This window comes from Rhinatrema bivittatum, chromosome 3, assembly GCF_901001135.1.
Source record: "Rhinatrema bivittatum chromosome 3, aRhiBiv1.1, whole genome shotgun sequence".
NCBI lineage: Eukaryota > Metazoa > Chordata > Amphibia > Gymnophiona > Rhinatrematidae > Rhinatrema > Rhinatrema bivittatum.
The window spans coordinates 474041765-474065920 of NC_042617.1; the positions used below are offsets into that span (position 1 = coordinate 474041765).

General features: G+C 44.5%; 1 protein-coding gene across 4 annotated transcripts in view; it reads right to left on the reverse strand.

Annotated features, from left to right (window-relative positions):
- Positions 1 to 24156, reverse strand: part of LDAH (lipid droplet associated hydrolase) — a 440292-nt gene that overhangs the window by 376936 nt on the left and 39200 nt on the right. For all 4 annotated transcript variants that reach the window (XM_029595992.1, XM_029595993.1, XM_029595994.1 and 1 more), the window contains one exon: positions 10499 to 10654. In XM_029595992.1, the coding sequence (XP_029451852.1) occupies positions 10499 to 10646 (148 nt within the window). In that variant the 5' untranslated portion in view covers positions 10647 to 10654. The remainder of the gene's footprint in view (positions 1 to 10498; positions 10655 to 24156) is intronic.

Genomic DNA, 24156 nt, shown 5'->3' on the forward strand with positions numbered 1-24156 from the left:
CGTTCACCTACCTCTCCTACCCCAAAATAGCAGGCAAAGCAGAGCTGCTTACCTGTTACAGGTGTTCTCCAAGGACAGCAGGTTTTTAGTCCTCTCACATGGGTGACATCATTGGATGGAACCCAGCATGGAAAACCTTTGTCAAAGTTTCTAGAAACTTTGACAGGCACTCTGACATACTGGGCATGCCCAGCATGCCACTAACCACGCATCCACATGGGGTCCCTCTTCAATCTTATAACAGAGTTTGTGAAAAAATAAAACAGCAAACTGACAGAAAACTCTGCGGGGAGGCGGGCAGATTTTGTGAGTGCCAACTTCCTGCTGTCCTTGGATAACACCTGGTACAGGTAAACAACTCTTTTCTCCAAGGACAAGCAGGTTGGTAGTTCTCATACATGTGTGATTAAGTAGCTCCAGGCCGCACCGAACATGTGCAGCAAAGAAAGGGTACCAACATGCACAACTGCAGCTGCCAAATAGGAGCAGGCCTGCTCCCAAGGATAGGCCCCATGGAGGAAGGTTTGGGTTTCTATGACTGGAAGAGATTATGGAAGACGGAATGTCTGAAACGACTGTCCTATCAGCCATCCTTGTCCAGGCAATAATGCGAGGCAAATGTGTGGAGGGAACTCCAGGTCGCCGCTCTGCAAATCTCGTGAAGGGGAACTGCACGCAAGTGAGTCACCAAGACCGACATGGCCCGGACAGAGTGAGTTTTGATGTGGCCATCAAGCTGCAAACCTGCCTGTGCGGACCAGAAAGTGATGCAATCCGCTAGCCAGTGGGATAGAGTCTGCTTGGAGACAGCGACTCCTAATCGGTTTCTGTCAAAGGAGACGAACAGCTGAGTGGAGATGCGGTGGGGTGCAGTCCATTCCAAGTAAAAGGCAATCCAATGTGTGTAGAGCACGTTCACCTTGGTAAACGTGAGACCTCAGAAAAAAAGAACGCAATACAATGGACTAGTTGAGGTGGAACTCTATAACCAGCTTGGGAAGGACCACCTTGTTGTGACAAAACTTCATATAAGGCGGGTAAGACACCAGAGCTTGCAGCTCACAGACCCTGCAAGCTGATGTAACCGCGACCAAGAAGATCACTTTCCAGAAAAGGTACTTTAGATCACAAGAAGGCAACAGTTCAAATGGAGGTTTCATGAGTTTCGAGAGGACTACATTAAGATCCCAGAAAACTGCCGGGGGGCGAGTGGGGGGCTTTAGTTGTAGTAATCCCCTCATGAATCGGCCCACTAGCAGATGAGAAGAAATTGCAGAACCATCCAACCTCTGGTGGTATGCCCCAATGGCACTGAGGTGAACCCTCACTAACGTGGTCTGCAGACCAGACTCGGAGAGGGAAAATAGGTAGCCCAAAAGTGCAGCAGGGGAGCAAGAGAAGGGATCCAAACCAATACCCTCGCACCAAGATGAGAACCACCTCCACTTCAGATTATAAGATTTTCTGGTGGAAGGTTTCTGGATTCCAGAATGACACGAGAGCCCTTATAGACTGAAGGCTCTACCGTCACCCGGTCAACATCCAAGTCGTGAGGGCCAGGGCTTGCAGGTTGGGGTGGGAGTGGCGGAGCCTGCCCTGGTCCTGGGTGATTAGGTCCAGAGCCATCCCCAATCAGATAGGGGGGCATGAGGCCAAGGTCCCGAAGGGTCAGGAACCAGACCTGATGGGGCCAGCAGGGGGCGATTAGAATCAGGGAGCCCTGATCCTGCTGTAGCTTATGGAGCATCTTGGATATGAGAGGAAGGGGAGGGGAAGCATACATCAACCCTGTGCCCCAGTGGATCGAGAAGGCATCCACTATCGACCCCCTGCTCCTCTTGCCGAGGGAGCTGAAGCGGAGCACATTTCTGTTTTCCAAGGAGGCAAAGAGGTCTATATCTGGGGTCCCCCAGGAGTGGAAGATATGGTTCACTAACTCCTGACTGACCATTCGTGGGACTGGAACATCCGGCTCAAGGCATCAGCCAGAATGTTGTCCACCCCCAGGACATAGACCACCCAGAGGGTGATGTCTTTTTCGATGGCTCAAGACAAAACATGGACCACCTCTTGGCAGAGGAGGAATGACCCCGTCCCCGTCCCCCCCCTGTTTATTCAGGTACCACATGGCCACCTGATTGTCGGTGTGAACAAGAACCACCTTGTTCATGAGCTGCTCTTGGAAAACCCGCAGACATAGCGGATCGCTCGCAACTCCAAGAGTTTGATCTGGAGCTGCAATTCCTGTACAGACTAGACCCCTTAGGTGAGGAAGCCCAGAACATGCTCTCCCCACCCTGTCTGAGAGGCATTGGTGGTGAGTGAGGCCTGGGTCTGAGCACTCCAAAAAGAGCAACTCTGCTACAGGTTTGAGGGGATTGTCCAACATTGGAGAGATTGTTGCAACAATGTCGTGACTAGAATTTGAGCACGTAGGTCCTGCACAGCCTGACACCATTGAGAGTGCAATGTCCATTGTGCCCCACACATGTGCAGCTGGGCAAATGGGGTAACATGCACAGTCGCCACCATATGGCCCAGCAGTCGGAGGAACTGGTGAGCGGAGATACGGGGGCAACTGGAAACGTGTCAGGAAAGAGCCGTGAGGGTCTCTGCCCTATCCCAGGGCAGGAAAGCCTTCATTTGGACAGTGTCCAGATGCGCCCCAATTAAGTCCAGTTGCAAACATGGTTAGAGATGGGATTTTGGATAGTTGATCAAGAAACCCAGAGTCTCCAAGGTGTCGATTGTGAGGCGCATGGCAGTCTGAGCCCCTTGTCGTGAGTTACCTTTGATAAGTCAATCATTGAGGTCAGGGTAAAAATGAATTCTCTGACGAAGATGGGCACAACAACTGCCAGACATTTGATAAAGACCCAGAGCGCAGATGCCAGGCCAAAGGGCAGAACTCGATACTGGTGGTGATTCCTGTCAACCAGGAATATCAGGTACTGCCGATCCACCTGAAAGATGGGGATATGAGCATAAGCGTCTGAGATCGAGGGAGCAGAGCCAGTCTCCTGCCTTCAGAAGGGGAATCAGGGTGCCCAGCGAAACCATCTTCAACTTTTCCTTTACCAAGCAACAGTTTAACACTCTCAGGTCCAGAATGGGATGGAGGCCACCTGTCTTCTTGGGGATTATAAAATACCTGGAGTAGAATCCTTCACCCCATTGGCTGTGCAGAATGGGTTTGACCGCTTAAGCAAGAAAGAGGGTGGAGAGTTCCACTCGAAGTATCAGTAAGTCCCTTGCTGCTCTCCATCGGGGACAAGGAGGGGAGTGGGGTGGAAGTCACTGGAAATTCAGCCTGTAACCCTGATGGATGATGTATAGGACCCAGATCCACCAATCTGTGAATAGCTGGAGTCAACCCCCGACCAGAGGCTCCATGGCCACCAGTCATAACCCCTTGGCAGGGTTCTGCGGTGGAACTGTAGGTGACCGAGGCAGCCTAGTTTGTCTCTGCCTTGTCTTGGGGACAGGCCTTTAAGCCCTGGACCTCAGTGCGGATGGGGAATACTTACGAGGCTGATAGAAAGGCTGCTTGCTGTGGGGCTTTCTGGTAGGCTGAGTGTTGAAAGTATTAGCCGACATCTGCTAGAAGTTCTCCTGGTAGTCCTTCAGCTGAGCCACAGCCTCCTTAATTCTGTCACCAAACAGGCTCTCTACCATATATGGCAAATCAGCTAGACAGTCTTGGACCTCATGGCGCAAGTCAGAGGCCTGTAGCCAAGCTGTCCATCGGGCTCCAATGCCTGCTGCGGTGGTTCTCATGGCTGTCTCGAAGACATCATAAGCAGAGCAAACCTCATGCTTATTGCACTCCAGGCCCTGTTGGACAATAGATTGCAAGTCATCCTGGAATTGTTGAGGCAGATATTCACTAAATTCCAAGGCCTGCTTCCACAGGTTCCGGGAATACTGTCCCATGTAAAGCTGGTAGCACGCTATGCGGGCAGTGAGCATTGTGCAATGAAATACTCAGCGCCCCAATGCATCAAAAGGTTTGTGCTCGCACCCTGGAGGAGCAGAGGCATGAGCATGTACCCTTTTAGCCTTTTTCAGGGCTGACTCTACCACCACCGACTGGTGGAGTAGTTGACGGCGGTCTAATCGACGAGAAGAGAAGGCTGAGGGGGGATATGATAGAGGTGTTTAAAATCATGAGGTCTAGAATGGGTAAATGTGAATCGGTTATTTACTCTTTCGGATAATAGAAGGACTAGGGGGCACTCCATGAAGTTACCATGTGGCACATTTAAAACTAATCGGAGAAAGTTTTTCACTCAATGCACAATTAAACTCTGGAATTTGTTGCCAGGGGATGTGGTTAGTGCAGTTAGTGTAGCTGAGTTTAAAAAAGAATTGGATAAGTTCTTGGAGGAGAAGTCCATTACCTGTTATTAATTAAGTTGACTTAGAAATTAGCCACTGCTATTACTAGCAACGGTAACATGGGATAGACTTAGTTTTTGGGTACTTGCCAGGTTCTTATGGCCTGGATTGGCCACTGTTGGAAACAGGATTTTGGGCTTGATTCACCCTTGGTCTGACCTAGTATGGCATGTTCTTATGTTCTTATGAAGCCAGTGGAAGGAAGGACTAGGTATACTGCATCCATCTTCCTGTTAACCGGCGCACCAAGATGGAGTGCTCCCACAAACGAGTCACCAAGTCCTTGAAAATGACATGGACTGGTACCACCACCACCTCTTTCGGGGCATCCATAAATTACACGATCTCAAGAATTTTATGCCTGGAGTCCTGATCTGTCAACAGTTGGAAAGTACCGATTCTGCCATGGGTTTGATGAATCTTGCGAAGGAAAGATCCTCAGGGGGAGATTACAGTCATTCCTCCGGTGGAGAGGGTTCGGAAGGCAAATCTTCCAAGTCCACGGAGGATAGCGACACCTCCCCCTCCCAGGGGTCATAGGGAGCTTCCCCCTCACTGCGACCCTCTGGGGATGCAGGGGGTCAAAGGCCCATCAGTGGGCGTGGCTTGGCCCTCAAGGGCACCGAGAGGTGCCAGAGGCATCGATGGGCCTCGGGGTCGCAAGAGCGGTGAAGGGTCAGACGGCATTAGTGGGATAGCGGGCACCGAAGGCATCGGTGGAACCGACCCCAAGGGCCTTGGGATAGCTGGCAGGTGAGGTGGCACCATGTGTCTCTGGACCGCCATTAAGCCCGATGGCCCTTCTTCCTTGGAGGAGTCACTCACCAGTATGCGGGCCAGTGGCGGTGGATGGCAGCGTGCGCCCATTGGCCGCGAAGGGGCGTGGGGCACCAGAGCTGGCTGCGTCACCAAAATACCGAGCAGCAAGTCGAGCCGCTCTAGCAAAGGCAGAAGCGGTACCCGAAGCTCAAGACCCTGCAGGGCCCAGCCGAGAGCCAACCGCACGCACCTCTCTAACTCCTCCTCAAAGGCCGTCAAGGATAGAACGGTCTGAGGAGGAGCTGGCGGAATCAGGATGTCCCCTGGATCGAGGGGAGCCGAGCCCTCCACCGGTGTCGGTGGAGGCCGCCTGGAAGCATTGGGAGGGTCGGATGGAATGGTCTCCTCAGCCCTCAATGCTTTCTCCCGGTCTGGCTTCGATGAAGAGGAAGATCGATGACTGTTATTTCGACCTTTCTCGATGATTACTGCAGTCCTTTGCCCAGTACCAATGGTGACTGTCGATCGACCGTGAAGCACGAAACACTTATCTATCAATGCCAGAGGAGGGTGAGGGACCCTATGCGACGCGTGGAACAATAAAAACACTTCAAAGTAGCAACAATGGCAGAAGTGCGAGCTCCAAAACCATGAGGCAATAGTTCTGCAGAAAAGACTGAAGAGGGACTCCGGATGGATGCTTGGTTAGCGACATGCTTGGTATGCACAGTGTGCCTGTCAAAGTTTCTAGAAACTTTGACAAAAGTTTTCCGTGGCAGGCTCCATCCAATGATTTCACCCAAGTGTGAGGACTACCATCCTGCTTGCCCTTGGAGAACAGACGAGTCCGATATCAAATGCACTATTTAAATAGCAGGTGTAAAATTGCATGAATAAATTCCTAATATATTCATGTAAATCTCTTATAAAATAGTAATTTATGAATAAACTTCTTGAACCTGCCCTGGAATGCCATTAGACAAAATCTTTTTTGCGCACGTAAATGTGTGTGTGATACCAAAAATATGCATGTAATTTTGATGTATATAAAATAGCATGTATGCGAATACAAGCCATTTACGCACATATAAGCTAATTTTACGCATGTAACTCCTTTGAAAATTAACATATTTTATGCATGTAAAAATTAGAACATGTGCATGCAATAACCCAGAGTTATACGTAAAAGCATGTACATCTGAAAATACCTGCAGCGTACTTCCAGTCACTATTTTGCTGACACCTCCACCAGTTCAGCTAGATCCTCCAGCATTTCACCCTGTAAACCACAATGTAACTCAGACCTCCCACCCAAAAATTGCAGACAAAAGACAAGTGCAATTTTGTTTCTGCAACTCAATTAGCAGGTGTAAAATTGTATGGACAATTCTGGTAATGTATGTACTGCTTACAAAATAGCAATTTTATTTATTTAAAAGAATATTTTCTGGCTCTATCCAATGTTCAGAGCAGGATATATAAAAGCAATAACAATTTAAACATAAAACACAATAAGCCAGATCAATGTACACAAACCTACACATCAATAGGAGAAATTTACAGCAGCCAAACAAATGTGGAAGCGGGGGTGCCCTAGACCTAAAGTTCAAAAGCGTGTAAAGAAATATGCCTTCAGTTGTCTCTTGAACATCTGAGTACAAGTAATTACCGGTATTCTCAGATTGGGCAGTGAATGCCACAGGACAGGCCCTGCCACTGAGAAAGCTCTTTCCCGAGTTTCTGATAGACGGGCAAAACATAAATGATGGAACCTTAAGACAACCGTGATATTTTGATCTTAAGACCAGCAGAGGATTATAAAGTCACATTATTGCCAAAATCCATGGAAACATGTTGTTATTCAATAGGTTTTTGAATCAGAGACACAAAACAGAGTTGCTTACGTGTAACGGGTGTTCTCCAAAGACAATAGGATGTAAGTCTCCACACACACAGGCGACATCATCCGACGGAGTCCAGCACAGAAAATTAATGTCAAAATTTCTAGAACTGACTGCATTTCCCCGAGCATGCTCTGGCATGCAATATACCATGCAGAGTCCCCTCAGTCTTATAACATAGAATAGAATAAAGAATACAAGAATAAAAGAATAAAACCCATGAAGTGGAGATCCAGCTCCACGGAAAGGTGGGCGGGTCTCGTGAGTACTGACATTCTGCAGTCCTCGGAGAGCACCTATTACAGATAAGCAAATCTTCTTTCCCCAAGGACAAGCAGCCTAGCACTCATCATACAAGGGTTAATTAATCCCTAGCTACAGACAGTCCACCAACAAAAAAGGGGATTAAAAAAACAGGTGCCAACGGGCACAACTACAACAACATTTTATTGGTAACAGAAGGTGGGAAGCATGAACAGAAATAATGAGCCATAGACTGGAACACAGTTGGGTTCTAAACCTCAGACAAGTTCCAAAGGACAGACTGGCCAAACCTGCTGTCACGCCGGACAACCCTATCCACATAGTAATGCAATAAGAATGAGTGGATGGAACTCCATGTCACAGCCCTGCAGATCTCCTCCAAGGAAACTGCTCACAAGTGGACCACCAATGCTGCCATGGCTCGAACAGAGTGAGCCTTTACATGACCCCCAAGATGCAATCCGGCCTGGACATATCATAGTTATGGACATAGTTTGCTAGCCAATTAGAAAGTGTTTGCTTGGCAACAGTGATCCCCAGCTTGTTTTGGTGAAAATAAATTAAAAGTTGTATAGACTGTCTATGGGATTCTGTCTGCTCCAGAAAGAAGGCCAAGGCTCTCTTGCAGTCCAAACTGTGGAGGGCTTGTTCGCTTGGTGCGAATACGGTTAGGGAAAAAATGTTGGCAGGATGATGGACTGGTTAAGACTGAAGTCCAATACCACATTAAGCAGGAACTTAGGATGTGTGCACCAACCCCACCCTATCATGAAAAAACTTAGTATAAGGTGGATAAGTTACTAAGGCCTGGAGCTTGCTGACCCTGGGCGCTGAAGTGACCAGGTCAGGTACTTCAGGTCACAGGAGCACAGTGGCTCAATAGCGGTAGGCCTTAGGGGAGGCTTCAACTGAAGCAGACCCCTCACGAAATGTACAACTATAAATTGTACAGAGATGGGCTTACCCTCTACACCTTGGTGATATGCGTCCACTGAAATGAACTCTGAGTTGGTCTTGAGACCAGCTTTAGATAAGCGTAGAAGGTAATCAAGCAGTTTTTGTGGCGAAAAGGATCTAGGCCCTTTTGCTCACACCACACGAAAAACCTCCTCCACTTCAGTCCATAGGACTTCCTGGTGGAAGGCTTTCTAGAAGCCATGAGGACATGAGACATCTTCTAAAGACTGAGAGGTTGCAGGATCAATCTCCCATCATCCAAGCTGTGAGCAACAGGGTTGGGATGAAGGCTGGGATGATGGGTGGGATGCGTCAATATTGAGTGATGAGAACTGAGGAAATCCCCAATCTGATCTGTTTCTGGATGAGGAGTTATGATGATCATAATGCTGTCGCACTCCCTGACTTTCAAGAAAGTGTTTGCCACCAGCAGAATTGGAGGATATGCATACAGGAGAACCTGACCCAATGTAGGGCGAAGGCAACACACTAGTTTGCTGTATATTCTGTACATGAGCAGAACTGAGGAAGCTTCCTGTTGCAGGGAGCTGCAAATATATCCACAGCCTGGCTTCCCCAGAGGTGGAAGATCCAGTTCGCTACCCACTGATTCCAGAGACCATTCATGGGATCTGAAGGAGCGTCTCAGTCTGTCCACTATCCCATTCTCCATACCAACCAGATACATCGCTCTGAGCCCCATCTTGTGGAAGAGGGCTCAAACCAAATCTGGAGGGGGCGCTGTTTGCCATGCTGCAAGGGACACCTGAGCATGAAGCTCCTTACCTACCCTGCCGCTGCAAGCCTTAAAATTAACTTTAGCGCGAGCTGATTCTTTCTGATTTCAAGTGTCCACCTCTAAGACCAGATGGCCTCGAGGAAGTGAGCAACTGACCTAAAACAATTCTCTTGTAGTAAAGTGGCGATTGATCTCTTGAGCAAAGATGGCGGCCCAGCCATCAGCGGCACCGGAGAGCTAGACAACTTAGACACCGAGGCCCCGATCCTCTTGCCTTACTCCATTCCAGATTGGACTAAGGAACTTGGGGATCTACCAATCAAAGTCGAGCTCCAGGAGTAGTTTGCCGAACTCTGGGCAGATATGAGGCAACACAAGGTCGACCTGCTGGAATCCATCTCAGAGGTACGTGAAGAGCTCATGGTGCTTGGACATAGGGTTGACGATCTCAACTCACGGACCGTAAATCATGGCACAGCCCTAACCCAACAGAATAAAGCTCTAACTGCCGAGCTCATAACGCTTGAAGAAAAAATTGAAGATTTAGAAAACTGATCTAGAAGGTCCAATATAAGAATCAAGGGAGTCCCCGAGACAGCAGAATTTAGCGACAGCTACAGTACCGAGACTACAATTTGTGCCTTTTTACTATCTCAAAAGGAAGGAAAGTCTGGACAAACACAGGACTCTGAGACCAGTGTTATTAAACTTGAGCAGACCAACAGAGATCTTTGGCCAAGCTGAGAAAAGAAACCACGAGATATCATCATGAACTTCCATAGCTTTTCGTAGAATGAGGCAATAATGGGGATTGCAAAAATGAAACCTCAATGAACCTGTAATGGTCTGGACATATCTATTTTCCAGGACTTAGCTCCGAGCACTCTCAGGAAGCGTTTTGAATTTCGTGAAGTTACTAAAGCCCTCAGACGCGAGGAAATGCATTATCATTGGACCTTCCTGTTCTCACAATTTTTTCACACAGAGAGGGTGGAGTAAGTAGCACACACATATGGAGAAGATGCAACGTAGTTAATGTGTGGCAAACATAATTCACTGGTCAATACCTATTGACGAAATACTTTTATTGTAAATACAGTCACATCAGCAGTACACACTCTAAAGAAAATGTGGTTCATGGTGTAGAAACAAGGATCTCATGCTTATTTATTGTATATATCCTGAAAACCAGATGTATTTGTGGTACTCCAAGACTGGAGTTGCCCACCCCTGATCTAATGGTAAATAAAAATATAATCATGCAAGACAAAATTATTCTTTGACAAACATGCCTATGTATCAATTTACAACTGTAAGAGATTGTGAACCAATAAGAAAATAAACAACAATAGCAATCTTGGCCAAACACAACAAAATTTCAATGTAAATATGCATGCCTCAAACTAAAGTTTGCTTCCAGATATCAGTTTAAATTTTGTTTGCTAATTTTAAAACTGCAGTCTTATTCTTTCTTACTTACCAGGAACAATAAGAAATAACAGATTGGGAGATTTCTCTCTCCAGAGGTCTTTCCAGGGCCCAAGCTTTAAAACCTCTGTAGCAGCACCACAACAGTATATAAATTCTTCAGACAAAAGGACATGCTCTTCTGATTCAGTTGTACCCATTTTCAAGACTAAGAAGAATAAAAAGCAATATAACAAGTCAATAATGCAGTAGAACATCACTTTAGGAGTTTAACTGAGTTTGAAATTAATCTGAGGGTGTCAGGAATTGAGTTCCATAAGGTGGGGCCTGCACTGAGAAGGTGCGTTTTCTTGTTAGTTCCAGCCTAGCAGACTTAACTGTAGGAACTTCAAGTAAACATTTGTCAATTGAGCGTACGTGACAGCAGATAGGATTGGTAACTTTCCTGCCTAGTGTTACCTTTGAACCAGGTGGGAAAGCTACGAAACAATCCTCACATCCAGTTATCTACATTCCTAATGATTGAATTGTCAACTACAAAAGCAGTCCTAACATTTCCCTCCTGTGCAGATGCCCTTGGATACACATCCTCAGTGCAAGAAAGTACCTCATCACATGCATGGCAGATTCTAGTTATAGGTGATGGTCTCCTTTCAGGTGACATTGCTCCTTTAATGCAGCACATAGGCTATCAGATTGGAGTTGAGACTGCTCTAGTAAGTCCCTGAAGGTCTCCTCTATATACTTCTGTCTGCCTTAGTTTCTGCAGGATTGCAACTAAAAACATATTTCATTCATATGAATCCAAATGAATAACAGAAGTCAACTCAGCATCAAATTTGTTTCTCCATCCAGCCTGCCTTGGCAATCTCCTCATTTGTTGATTTTTCAAATTCCCATAACCAACACTCACCTGACAAAAATGCCTCAAAACATGTCACTTACATGGAGCAGCAGTTTAGCCTATAACCACAGTGGAAAGTCTGCTCTTTTCTAACAGGAAGGCATTGGGATAACCTGCATTTAAAGCAGGTATACATGTAGTCACAATGACAAGAACCAAGAAACTTGGCCACCACTTCCATGACCTATAAGAAATGATCATAGCAAATGTGGGTGTTTAGTCTGTGGTAATGCTTATGGTTCTAGTAGATAGCTTCCTGGCTCCTTGGAGGAACAAAACTCACATGTATACAAATTAATCACTTCAATAACATTAGGGAAATAATGTGTGTCAAGGAAATCCATTTGTACATCCTTCCTCTCCTGTTCAGTTCAGGGATACTATACATAGTCAAGGATCTAGGCATGGTCTCCAGAAAAGAGTTAATATCTGGAGGAAGAGGGCTGATTGATGCCAGTCTCATCTCTTGTCAACCTCTGGAAGTTGTCAGTAGCTAAATAACACAAAGCAGTTATCACTTTCATCTCAACAAATAAATTGTAAAGTGTAAAGTGTACCTGAAGACTGAAGGGTGGCCAATGTAACCCCAATATTTAAAAAGGGCTCCAGGGGCGATCCGGGTAACTATAGACCAGTGAGCCTGACTTCAGTGCCATGAAAAACAGTGGAAACTATTCTCAAGATCAAAATCGTAGAGCGTATAGAAAGACATAAGAACATAAGAAATTGCCATGCTGGGTCAGACCAAGAGTCCATCAAGCCCAGCATCCTGTTTCCAACAGAGGCCAAACCAGGCCACAAGAACCTGGCAATTACCCAAACACTAAGAAGATCCCAAGCTACTCATGCAATTAATAGCAGTGGCTATTCCCTAAGTCAACTTGATTAATAGCCGTTAATGGACTTCTCCTCCAAGAACGTATCCAAACCTTTTTTGAACCCAGCTAGACTAACTGCACTAACCACATCCTCTGGCAACAAATTCCAGAGCTTTATTGTGCATTGAATGAAAAATAATTTTCTCCGATTAGTCTTAAATGTGCTACTTGCTAACTTCATGGAATGCCCATGATAAGTTCTTGGAAGAGAAGTCCATTAACTGCTATTAATCAAGTTACTTAGGGAATAACCACTGCTATTAATTGCATCAGTAGCATGGGATCTTCTTAATGTTTGGGTAATTGCCAGGTTCTTGTGGCCTGGTTTGGCCTCTGTTGGAAACAGGATGCTGGGCTTGATGGATCCTTGGTCTGACCCAGCATGGCAATTTCTTATGTTCTTATGTAATATTTCAGCCGGCCGCAAGAAGGCCCTGCAACCAGCCACACGTACTCCTAACATTGCCATCACCTACTGAACCTGTTGAGCTGTGCTATCTCCCAGGCGCGCGTACATCTACTTGCCCTTTTCTTCCAGACCCCGGGGTAGGAAACCTATCATGCTCTCTGATGACGTCAGCGCAGCTGGGATTTTAAACCCCAGACATGCTCTAGCCCATTGCTTCAGCATAGGTCCTTCTGCTCCTGCAGTGCATATTGCTATTGTGCTCTATGCTTGTCTTGCTTCCCTGTCAATGCCCTTGCATTATCTGTCCCTGCCATGCCTTGATACCCTGTTCTTGTCCGTCTGTCCATCTTTGCTTGGCTTCTGGTATTGACCCTTCCTCATACCCCCACTACTCTCCTGGATTGCCACCTTCCCCGACTTCAGCATGGACCTTGACACTGAATGAATTCTGCCTGCTCCGATCTTGGCCTGCACCTCGACACTGCTCGTTTGCTGCCTGTCCTTATCCCGGCCTCTTACTCAACTTCACCAAACTGCTCATTACAGGACCCTTGCCTAAGCTCTTCAAGCCCTCAGGACCCAAGGGCTCAAACTGCAAGGAACAGGGCTGGTATTTGTGAAACCCTAAAACCAGTCCTTGAGAGAGCATGTCCACCAGCTGTCGGAACAGACCTAGCAGTTTCACTTACTAGGCTGCATCAACTACGCCATAGTACAAGGGCTCATATCCATGACAGACTGCTGAGGCCATGAGCTCAGTGGACTCATCCCTGGCTCAGGCTATCTCAGGGTTAGTTCTCCAGGTCCAGCAGCAGCAAGACCAGCTCAACCGGATGACTGGCATACTTCAAGGTCTTGCGGTCGAAATGGATTCCACGCAGGCACCTCCTCCAGTTACACTAGCTTGGAATCTGGGATTAATGCCACATTTACCATCACCACCCAGGTATGATGGGGACCCTAAAGCATGCAGAGGCTTTAACAACTAGTGCATGGTGCACTTTGAAGTACAAGCCACCAGCTTCCCTCCAGTCCAGACCAAAGTGACATTTATTCTCCTTCTCTTGGCAGGACCTGCCCTAGCCTAGGTCTCACCTCTATGGGAACAGAATGACCCCCTGGTGGAGAGTCTAGACCACTTCCTGAAACAGTTCCGCAGATATCTGATGAGCCTGGCCTGTCCTCCTCAGCTGCCACAGAGTTACTTTGCATTAGGCAGGGTACCCACACGATGAAGGACTATGCCATCCAATTGCGAATATTGGCCTCAGAACTCCAGTGGGACAAAGACAGTCTCACCGCCATCTTTTGGGACGCTCTTGCTGAGCACATCAAGAATAAGCTAGCCATCTGGGACCTGCCACTTGGACTGCAGGATCTCATTGCGTTGACCATTTCGATGAATCTCCACTTCCAAAAGTGGGCTTGGGAGAGAGAGGCTTCTTGAAGGTATTTCAGGCTGGCACCCAAATTACAGCATCCTTTGGCCCACACCTCAGATACCACACCTGCTTCCTCCACTGAACAGCCTATGCAACTGGGCAGGGACAGGCTCACCGAAGAAGAGAAACAGATATACCAGTGGCTCAACTTCTGCCTGTATTGTGCCGCTTATGGGCACTTTGCTGTTGCCCCAAGAAGGCAGGAAACTTCTGAGCCTAGGGTTGGTTGGAGAGGCAACCCTAGGCCAGCTCCATCCTCTCCTCAATTGCTCATGCCAATTTGCTTCACCTGCCTCGATGAGGTGCATACAGAGGCATTCCTGGACTCCGGTGCCGGAGGCAATTTTAATCGACAAGGCATTGGTATGTCAGTACAACCTTCTCAGAGCAATCTTGGAGAAGCCAGTTACCATTTCCTCCATTTATAGTGAATCCCTCCCTGGCCAGCTGTCCTTGGTCACCCTTCAACTCATGCTTCACACTGGACTTCTGAACATGGAAAACAACATCTCTCTTTATGTTCTATCCAAGGAAGTCAATCTGGTTATCCTTGGTTTATCCTGGCTGATTCTGCGCAATACCACAATAGATTGCTATTCTCTACAGATTACCCACTGGGGTTCCTCCAGCCAAAGACCAAGCTCCCTGTCTTATACAAGAATTCTATCACCTCTTCCCTCATAAGCCCAGGCCTAAGGCGTTCTGGAGAAGGTTGGGAGTACTGTAACATTTCAGCCAGCTATGGGAAGGCCCAGTGACCAGCCACACCTACCCCTAAAGCTGCTATCACGTGCTGGACCTATTGGGCTGTGCCATCTCCTAGGCACATGTGCGTGCACTTGCCCTGATCTTCTAGGACCTACAGAGGGAAAACTCTGACGACACTCTCTGACAACATCAGTATAGCTGGGAATTTAAATGCCAGCCATGCTCTAGCCCATAGCCTCAGCAACAGTTCATCCTGCTCCTGTAGTGCATGTTGCTATTACTGTCTGTGCTTGCCTTATCTTTTCTCCTTGCCTTGCCTGTCCCTGCTGTGTCTTAGTACCCTGTTCTTGTCAGTCTGAACATCTATGCTTAACCTCTGGTACTTAACTCTGGCTTTGGACCCAGACTACTCTCATGGTTTGCCACCTGTTATGACTTATTTATTTAAGGCTTTTATATACCGACTTTCTTGATACAGATCAAATCAACTCGGTTTACATCGAAGGAAGCAGAACTATAACTTCAGCTGGGATTGCCTGTATTCCACCTGCCCTGACCTCTGCCTGGACTTTGACACCATTTGCTTGCTGTCCATCCTGACCTCAGCTCGTTACTCAACTTCACCTGACTGCTCATTACAGGACCCTAATCTGTCCTGCCGGCCCTAGGATCCCAAGGGCTCAACCTGCAGTGAATGGGGCTGGTATAGGTGAAGCCCTAAACATAATCCTCGAGAGTGTGTCCACCAGCTGTCGGGTGGGCTTAGCAAGTTTGCTTACTAGGTGCATCAACCACAACACAGCCCAAGGGCTCACATCTGTGACATGAGGTGGCCTACATAGGAGATTATACAAAATATAAAGTGACACTTTCTCTACCAAGTAGGCACACAGGTGTTCCACTTAAAATTTCTTGAGAAACTGTGGTTCAATGGGAGTAAGTTAAGTGATTGTCTGCTGTGTCAATTGATTAATGGAGCCTTGAAGGGAAGACAAAAAGGACTTGGAGTATGAATTACTGAACAGCACAGTTGCCTTGAAACAAGGCTCCTTGGAGGCACAAAACCCATCATTTCTCATTATATTGATGTGAGGGAATGCACAGAAAATTCCCTCAGACTACCTTAAAGGACCGGGCACAGCTGTCTCACACAGTCTTCTTTAAGAGGGAGATCCACAGGGAATCCTGGATGAAGGGAAGAGTCCTTCACCAGAGTATAAAACCTCAGGGCCAAGAAAGGTTTAGCATGAGTCCTACCGTATTCTAAGACTTGCTATGTCTAAAGATTGTGTATTATCTGAAGCTAAGATAAGCCGAGTTGTTTGTTTTGTGTTACTTTTCAAGACAGTGTATTATCTGAAGCTAAACTGAGCTACATTGTTTGTTTTGAGTTCCTTTTTCTCCACTGTAAACAACATACACCAGAGTCTGACTCCTTTTTACTCTGGCTGTGTTCAAGCTGCTACTGCTCAAGTTACCACAGTTGAGAAAGGACAAATGTTTCAAGAATTACTGTAATAAAATTGAAAGATCAAAGCAATATGTGGAATAGATGTGGATAGGCATACTGGATGGGCCACTATCATGGCCCACTCTGCTAGGGATAAAGGGTAGGTATGATAGCTAGACTTGGACATAGCTCGGAAAGACTTAGTGGTCCAGAACCGCTGTCTTCTGCTTGAAGCAACTGCCATTTCCATAGACTAAGCTCTCGTGTGAAAGCGACTGCCAGGACCAGAACAGAATGGAGCATAGCCAAGGACTAGGAAACACAGTAACATAGTCAGGCAACAGCATATCACAGAGCAAACTCTGTGTAGACTGTTGGACCAGCACAGCTCCTTATATATAGCTCTTTATTTGGAACTCACCTAATGCTGGTCCAATAGGGAGCCTCTGGAGGCGGATCTAACTAATTTTACTTTGCTTTGTATTTTCTGCAGGGTTCTTGGTGACTCAGAATCCCTGTGTCTCCACTGCAGGATCCTCTGTCCTTAAACATCTCCCTCAACAAACCCATAATCATACTTGGTGACTTCAACATACATTTCAACTTACCAACTCACTCAAAAACCTGCCAAACTATCATTGATGCACTCTCAACTCTATATCTAGAACAAATAATCCAATCTCCAACTCATAAAGCAGGCCACACAATTGACCTCATTTTTGTCAACACTGAAATCTGGAAATCATTCTGTACCCACACCACAGAGATGCCCTGGTCCGACCACCCTCTAATCCAAGCTAACTTACATACCAACCTCAATATTAAACCTCCTCAAATCATCCCAAACAAAATATCCTACCGTCCACCATTCAACATAGAACTTTTACAAAAAACTCTTCAATCCGAATTAAACAACATCAATATATCTAACTCCGAAAACGCTACCTCATCATGGCTAAACATCACAAAACAAGTTGCAGACAACATCAATCCCATTATTACAAAGACTAAACAACAACCCAAACAACAACCACCAATGGTATAACGAAAATATCAAAACTGCCAAATGCATACTCAGAAAAAAAGAAAGAGAATGGAGAAAAAACAAAAATACTACCACACTAAATAATTATCGGAACAACTTAGCTCAATATAAAAATATCATCAACAATGCGAAAAAGGAATTCTTCTCCAACAAAATCTCCAAATTTCTTCATAACCCCAGAATGTTATATGCAATAGTTCAGAAACTTACCAAAACCACCCAAGAGTCTTCATGCACCAAACATGGAAGTGATGACTTTGCTGATTTCTTCAACAACAAAATATCTCATCTAATCCAATTCAACATAACCAACAACAACCAGAAGACCAAACTTAACAACAAGATAACTTCATCATGGTCAAACTTTGACACTGCCTCCACCATTGAAATTCAATCTATAATAAATAAAATGAACCCCACCAGCCATCCATTAGACAACATCCCAATAACAACCCTCAAATCAATTGAACCTACCATATCAAAAACCATCACTAAAAAATTGTCAATTTATCACTGACCGAAGGCAACTACCCCAAATGCCTCAAATCTGCTGTCAACAAACCAATCCTTAAAAAGAACAACCTAGATCCAGAAATCCTTTCCAACTACTGTCCCATATCAAACCTTTCGTTCATAGCCAAAACCATTGAAAAAGTCGTGCACACTCAACTAGATGACTATCTGGAGACAAACAGCATCCTACCTCCATCCCAATATGGTTTTAGAAAAAACCTAAACATAGAATCTCTCGTCATCTCTCTAAATGACATTATTATAAGAGGCTTTGACAAAGGTGAAAAATACTTGCTCATTCTTCTTGACCTTTCAGCCGCCTTTGACACAGTGAACCACAATATACTATTGGAGTGACTATCCCAAATTGGTTTAACTGGCAATACCTTACGTTGGTTTTCTTCCTATTTATCTGATCAAACATACCAAGTATTAATCAACAACAACCTATCAAAAATAATCAACGTCAACACCGGAGTCCCTCAAGGATCAGCTTTATCAGCCACCATTTTCAACATATACCTTCTCCCCATTTGCCAACTACTAAAAGAATATGAAATCACACACTTCCTCTACGCTGATGACATTCAGCTCCTCATTCCCATACAAAATTCGATTGAAGACACCTACAAGAAAACCTCAGAACTACTTATCTTAATCAAACATCTCCTAAATTCCCTGAAACTCATAATCAACTTTGACAAAACTGAAATAATACTCATGGATAAAAAACACAATCCAACTCCGCCACCCCTGACAATACTTGACAAACAAATGATAACTATACTCCCTACCACCCACACCAGGAACCTCGGAGTTATCATTGATAAAGAACTTTCTTTCAAGAACCACATAGCAAATAAAACTAAAGAAGGATACCACAGACTCCTAACCTTAAGACACCTGAAACCATTTCTCAACTCCTATTGATTTCAGAACTGTGCTTCAACTTCTTATCTTCTCCACCTTCGACTATTGCAACACCTTACTAATTGGAATACCTTTTTCATCCCTCAAACCACTCCAAATACTGCAGAACTCAGCCGCCAGAGTCCTAACTGGAACAAAAAGAAATGAACACATAACACCAATATTGACCTCATTTCACTGGCTCCCTATTATTGCATGTATTGCTTACAAATCAATGATCATAATTCACAAAATTCTAAACAATGATCATCAAGGTCTTAACACCCTAAACATAATCCCTCAAAATCCTCCAAGAAACCTACGCTCTAATAACTCAGGCTACCTAAACATTCCCCCTATCAAAGATGCACATCTGGCAACCACAAGAGAAAGAGCCTTTTCAATTGCTTCACCTAAACTTTGGAACACCCTACCTAAATTCCTGAGAATCCAATACGACCTAAAAATATTCAAAAAGGACCTAAAAACACTAATGTTCCGCAAATTCTACACTGACCCTCAGACGTCTGATCATTCCAACTCTCAACTGAACTCTCAGTTATAAACCTCTTAGTACATTCTCTTCACCCTGAACTGCATACCCTCCTCTTCCAACCTAATAATGCTCTCTGGACTTGATATGCTTATTTCTGATATTGTTCAAATTGTTTTTTATTGTTGCACAACTGCTAAGAAAATGTATAATGTTCACATTGTTTTTTCTGTTACACAACTGCTAAGAAAAATGCATATTTTTGTAAACCGTTGATGGCTCTACCGAATGACGGTATATAAAACTCAACAAATAAATAAATAAAAATAAATAAACAAACAAACAAACAAACATTCATGGCTGCATGTTTGACCATCACTGCCCCCCCCCCCCCCCCCCCCGACAGCTGTATGGTCTTAATCTCATGGAAACACAGAACATGATGACAGATAATCATTGGTTCCTTATACAGCATGACTAGAGATGGATTTTATGCTACATGTAATAGTTTCCCCAAGCCTGAACATGGAAACAGCAGGAACAGCATTATTTTAACTGGATTGTGAATGCAATCTCCAGTGATCTCTTATATTTGAATTCAACAATTGGAATAATTGGTTTTGAGGTCTTCTGACTGAGCAATATGCAACACATAATGGTGTTCATAAATGTTTGTTCATTTGAGGTTTATACAAAATATCTAGTAATATAGATTTACTGTCCATACTATATATGAACATAGTAAATGACAACAAAGACTAAACTGGTCCAACCAATCTACCCAGTAGAGGTTCATCCAATTTAGTATAAGTTCATAGAAAATTCCTTTTGCAACCCAACTCCTTTACCTAATTTCTCAACCCTTTTCCCATTACTGCCCTCAGCATGCCCAAAATCTGCCAAATGTGATGGTTTTTCTTCTGCTAGTAGGCCATTTCAGGCCTTCCATCTTCAACTTTGTTGCTCACAAATCCAATATCCAAGCCAACATCCCAATTCAATCATATCATTGCTGTTTAGGTTTTAAACGCCGCTCCATGTAGTTAGCCTAATGCTTGCTGTTTAGTCTTGTAACTGCTGCTCCATACCTCAAGGCAGAGGTCAGGAACCTTTTTGGCTGAGAGAGCCATGAACGCCACATATTTTAAAATGTAATTCCATGAGAGCCATACAATATGTTTAAAACTAAATACAAGTAAATGTGTGCATTTTATGTAAGATCACACTTTTAAAGTACAATAAGTCTCTGAAAATATTACACCAGGCCTTAAGACACCAATACATCTCCTATTAGGAAAACGGACCAAGTCAGGCTGCTATAGAGTCCTACACAGAAACTACACGCCAGCAGAAAACCTCACCTGAATCACGTGCTGTCCCTCACCTAACATAGAATAAAGAGACCAAAACGCATAACAAGAAGCATGCAGAAAAAACTGAATTGGAAACTGCAACAAGCCAGAGTCTCTGTATGCAGTGTAACAAAGGAAAAAAGAAATCACCCATCCTTATAAAACAAATCAAGAAATATAAAATCATCAGCAGTAAAACTGTACTAACAAAGAGAACATATTTCGAAACAGCTGATGAGTGGAATATCCAATAATTAAAAACTCATATAAAACATTTCCAGATACCAACAAAATATTTCAAAATAGCAGACACAAAGACCCAGTAATGAAAAATAATAAGGATACAAAAATCTTTTTGCTCTGCATACCTGGGAACGTTTGATATCCAGGTGTCCTGAGATTGTTCTGAATTAGCAGGAGGCGGGGTGGTTTGCTTGGAACTTTCTCCTCTCTCAGTCACATACCAGCGCTCTCTCTCACACTGGCTCTCAATGACACACCTATACACACATGCTCTCAGTACTCACATATACACATGTTTTTTCTCTCTCACTTATATAGGCTCTTAATTACACATTTACACACATGCTGTCTATCTTTTCATGCTTACACACACGCACAGGCTTTCAGTCACATAAATACATGCTGTCTTTTTCTCTTACACACAGACTCTCATTCACATGCTTACAAACATGTCCTCTCTTTCTCTCATTTACACACAGGCTCTCAATCACATACTCACATGCTCCCTCACCTAAATCAGCTCTCAATCACACACAGACACACATGATCTCTCTCTTACTTATACACACAGGCTCTTAATCATACATACACATGATTTCTCTCACACAGGCAAGCTCTCAATCATAGACATACTCTCTTTCACATATACAGGCTCTCAATCATTCACATACATGCAATCTCTCACTCACACACACAGGATCTCAAACACACATGCTTGCTTGCTCGCTCATTCACTCTCTCTCCCCCACCCCCACCCCCACCCCAGGAACTCGCGGCAGCAGCAGCCTCCTCCCAACGCTAACCTCCTTCATTTTCAGCCCTCGCGGAGGAGGAGTCCCATCGGCCGCGGTTGAAGCTCTTCATTTTCCTCCGAGCCGCGCTGCAGTCTTCTTTTCGTCGGACCAACGCAGACCACACTAGCGTGGCCTCTTCTTGCCGCACACGCACCCGATGCTCTCCACTTCCTCTTCCGGGCCGCGGGGGGGGGGGGGGGGGGAGGAGCGGGAAGAAGAGAGCATGCCGGTGCCGCCGACTCCAGCTATTCTGCCGCGTTCCGCCCGGGCTGACAGCATTTTAAGCCCAGGCGGAGGAAGACCGGGGAGCAGCTGGGTCAGCGGGGGACTGGAAAGTGTGGCGACACTTGTCTGCGAGCCAGATGCAGCCCTCAAAAGAGCCATATCTGGCTCGCGAGCCATGGGTTCCCGACCCCTGCCTCAAGGCATTCATGAAAGAACAGAGCAGACATTCCACCGTGGATATGGGCTGAACTGTTGCTCCATACTGATGACGTGTTTTGAGGCATTTTTGTCAAGTGAGAGTTGGTTATGGGGTTATTAAAAATCAACAAGTGAGGAGATCTGCAAGGCAGGTTAGTTGTCAAAATAGTCTATGTTGGGTCGACTTCTATTGTTCATTTGGATTCTACCATATGGCCAAATTGAGATGTTTTTAATATATCAGAGGAATATTACAAGAAAAAAAAAGAAAAATACAAACAGGGAAGTAAAAAAGTTAATTTATTGGATATTGTCACAGCAAAAAAAAAAGCTCTGACCAGGCTTGAGCCTGAAAAATGCTGAAACAAGAGACTAGGGTTCTGTTTCTGAGTCACTGGGCGGCTGTATTAAAAAGGAAGCTGTGTTAGCAGGAAGGTTCCAAGCCTAGACATGTAAACACTGTACTGAGGAACAAAAGGGGATTGCATTTGAGGGCCATGAGCCACATGATGGGGCCTGGATCAGTTACCACCCTGCCTGAACCTGCACATTCTAACCTGGCTGACTGGATTCAGATCTGGACCAGATCTACCTGCTTAAGGGTAAGACTAAATGCCAAGGGCTTTGAACCAGCAGTGCTTCAAGTCCAGAGGGAACTTATATGTTTTACTGAAGGTGAAGTTAGCCACTGTTTTGTTCACCCTGTTGCTTGAAATAAATCCTGAGTGGAACCTGGAAAAGGTTGTGTTTAGTATTTCCAGGCTGGCACTCTGACAAATGTAAATTACAGTTAGGCTACCTTTATAAAGTTGGTATATGATTATGCTGTTGTGCAGAGCACTGTAAATGAATTACACAATGGCACCTTAATATTTCATACCAATCACAATCAATGGGTGTTTCATAATTGAGTTTTGAATTTGGTGCCCTACTCTTAATTCAAGTGATCTTAAATCAGTAAAATCTACATCTAAGATAGAGAACCCGGAATATCCCTTGCTGGATTCTTATGTACCATTCTCATGCATGTGGTTAGCAAAGATGACATTTGTTACAAGATATATTTCACTAAAACACTGTACCTTAATCAGCAAAACAATCTGTAATGTAGTTCCATAAATGGTAGCAACAGTGCTGCCAATGAAAACACTAATACATTTTACATATACAGTATTTAAAACAACCCCTATGATTCTAAAAGTTCGTTCCATGTTCTGTATGCTTAGAAACTGAAAGAGACAAAAAACAAAATTTACATTTTGACTACTGTAGTGCAGGAAAAATGGTTTCCATAAATATTATGCCAGCTCCATCTGTCATTCATCTGATAAAGAGTTAAGACGTTTACAGACTAGTACTTAACTATTTTGGTTTCTGTTCCCAATTTTCCACTGCTTCCCAAAATCCCCATTCCAAAATCTGAAGCTTTCAGGCAATTTGATCTCAGTTTTCCTTCAGAGCGTAACATGATTCAATGATGTTAGACGTTAATTATACTTATGGCTTCATATGTTGGTCCTACACTGAATTTATTAACCACTTGCACAATACCTCACATTCTGAAAAAAGCAAGCATTCCTTCATCACTTATCTTTACTCATTCCTAAATGCCTGGCAATGAAATAACAGGATTTTCATTCAATCATTTTGTTGACATTTCTATTATTCAAAGCCTAGAGATATGCCATTTTTTGGGGTTTATTTAACAAATCCACAAACCAAATTTCTAAATACAGTACTAAGGGTCTGATTAAAAAAATAACTTTTTTCATTTTATGTCTATGGAAACCATATTTTATTGAACAAGGTCCAAAAAGTCCTCAAACTGCACCTTCAAGAATTTTTGTAATTTTTTTTGTTGAATGCTAGATGTCTCATTACTCATTAAACATTCTTTGCTTGCCATTCTAAAATCATATTTGCTTCTAAAAATCTTGAGAGTAAATCTGCAGTGTCTTGAGCATCAGCCCGTCACTGTCTGGAGACACTCAATCATCTGGACGAATTATGTGCAGACAATGCAAATTTATTCACCTATATAAATTACAGTGCAACTTCTTGGCTGCACTAATTTCTTTCAATAAGAGAACATGCCTTCTATAATGAGAAACAGGCTGTTCAACATAAGGAAGCAAACTTCAACAGGG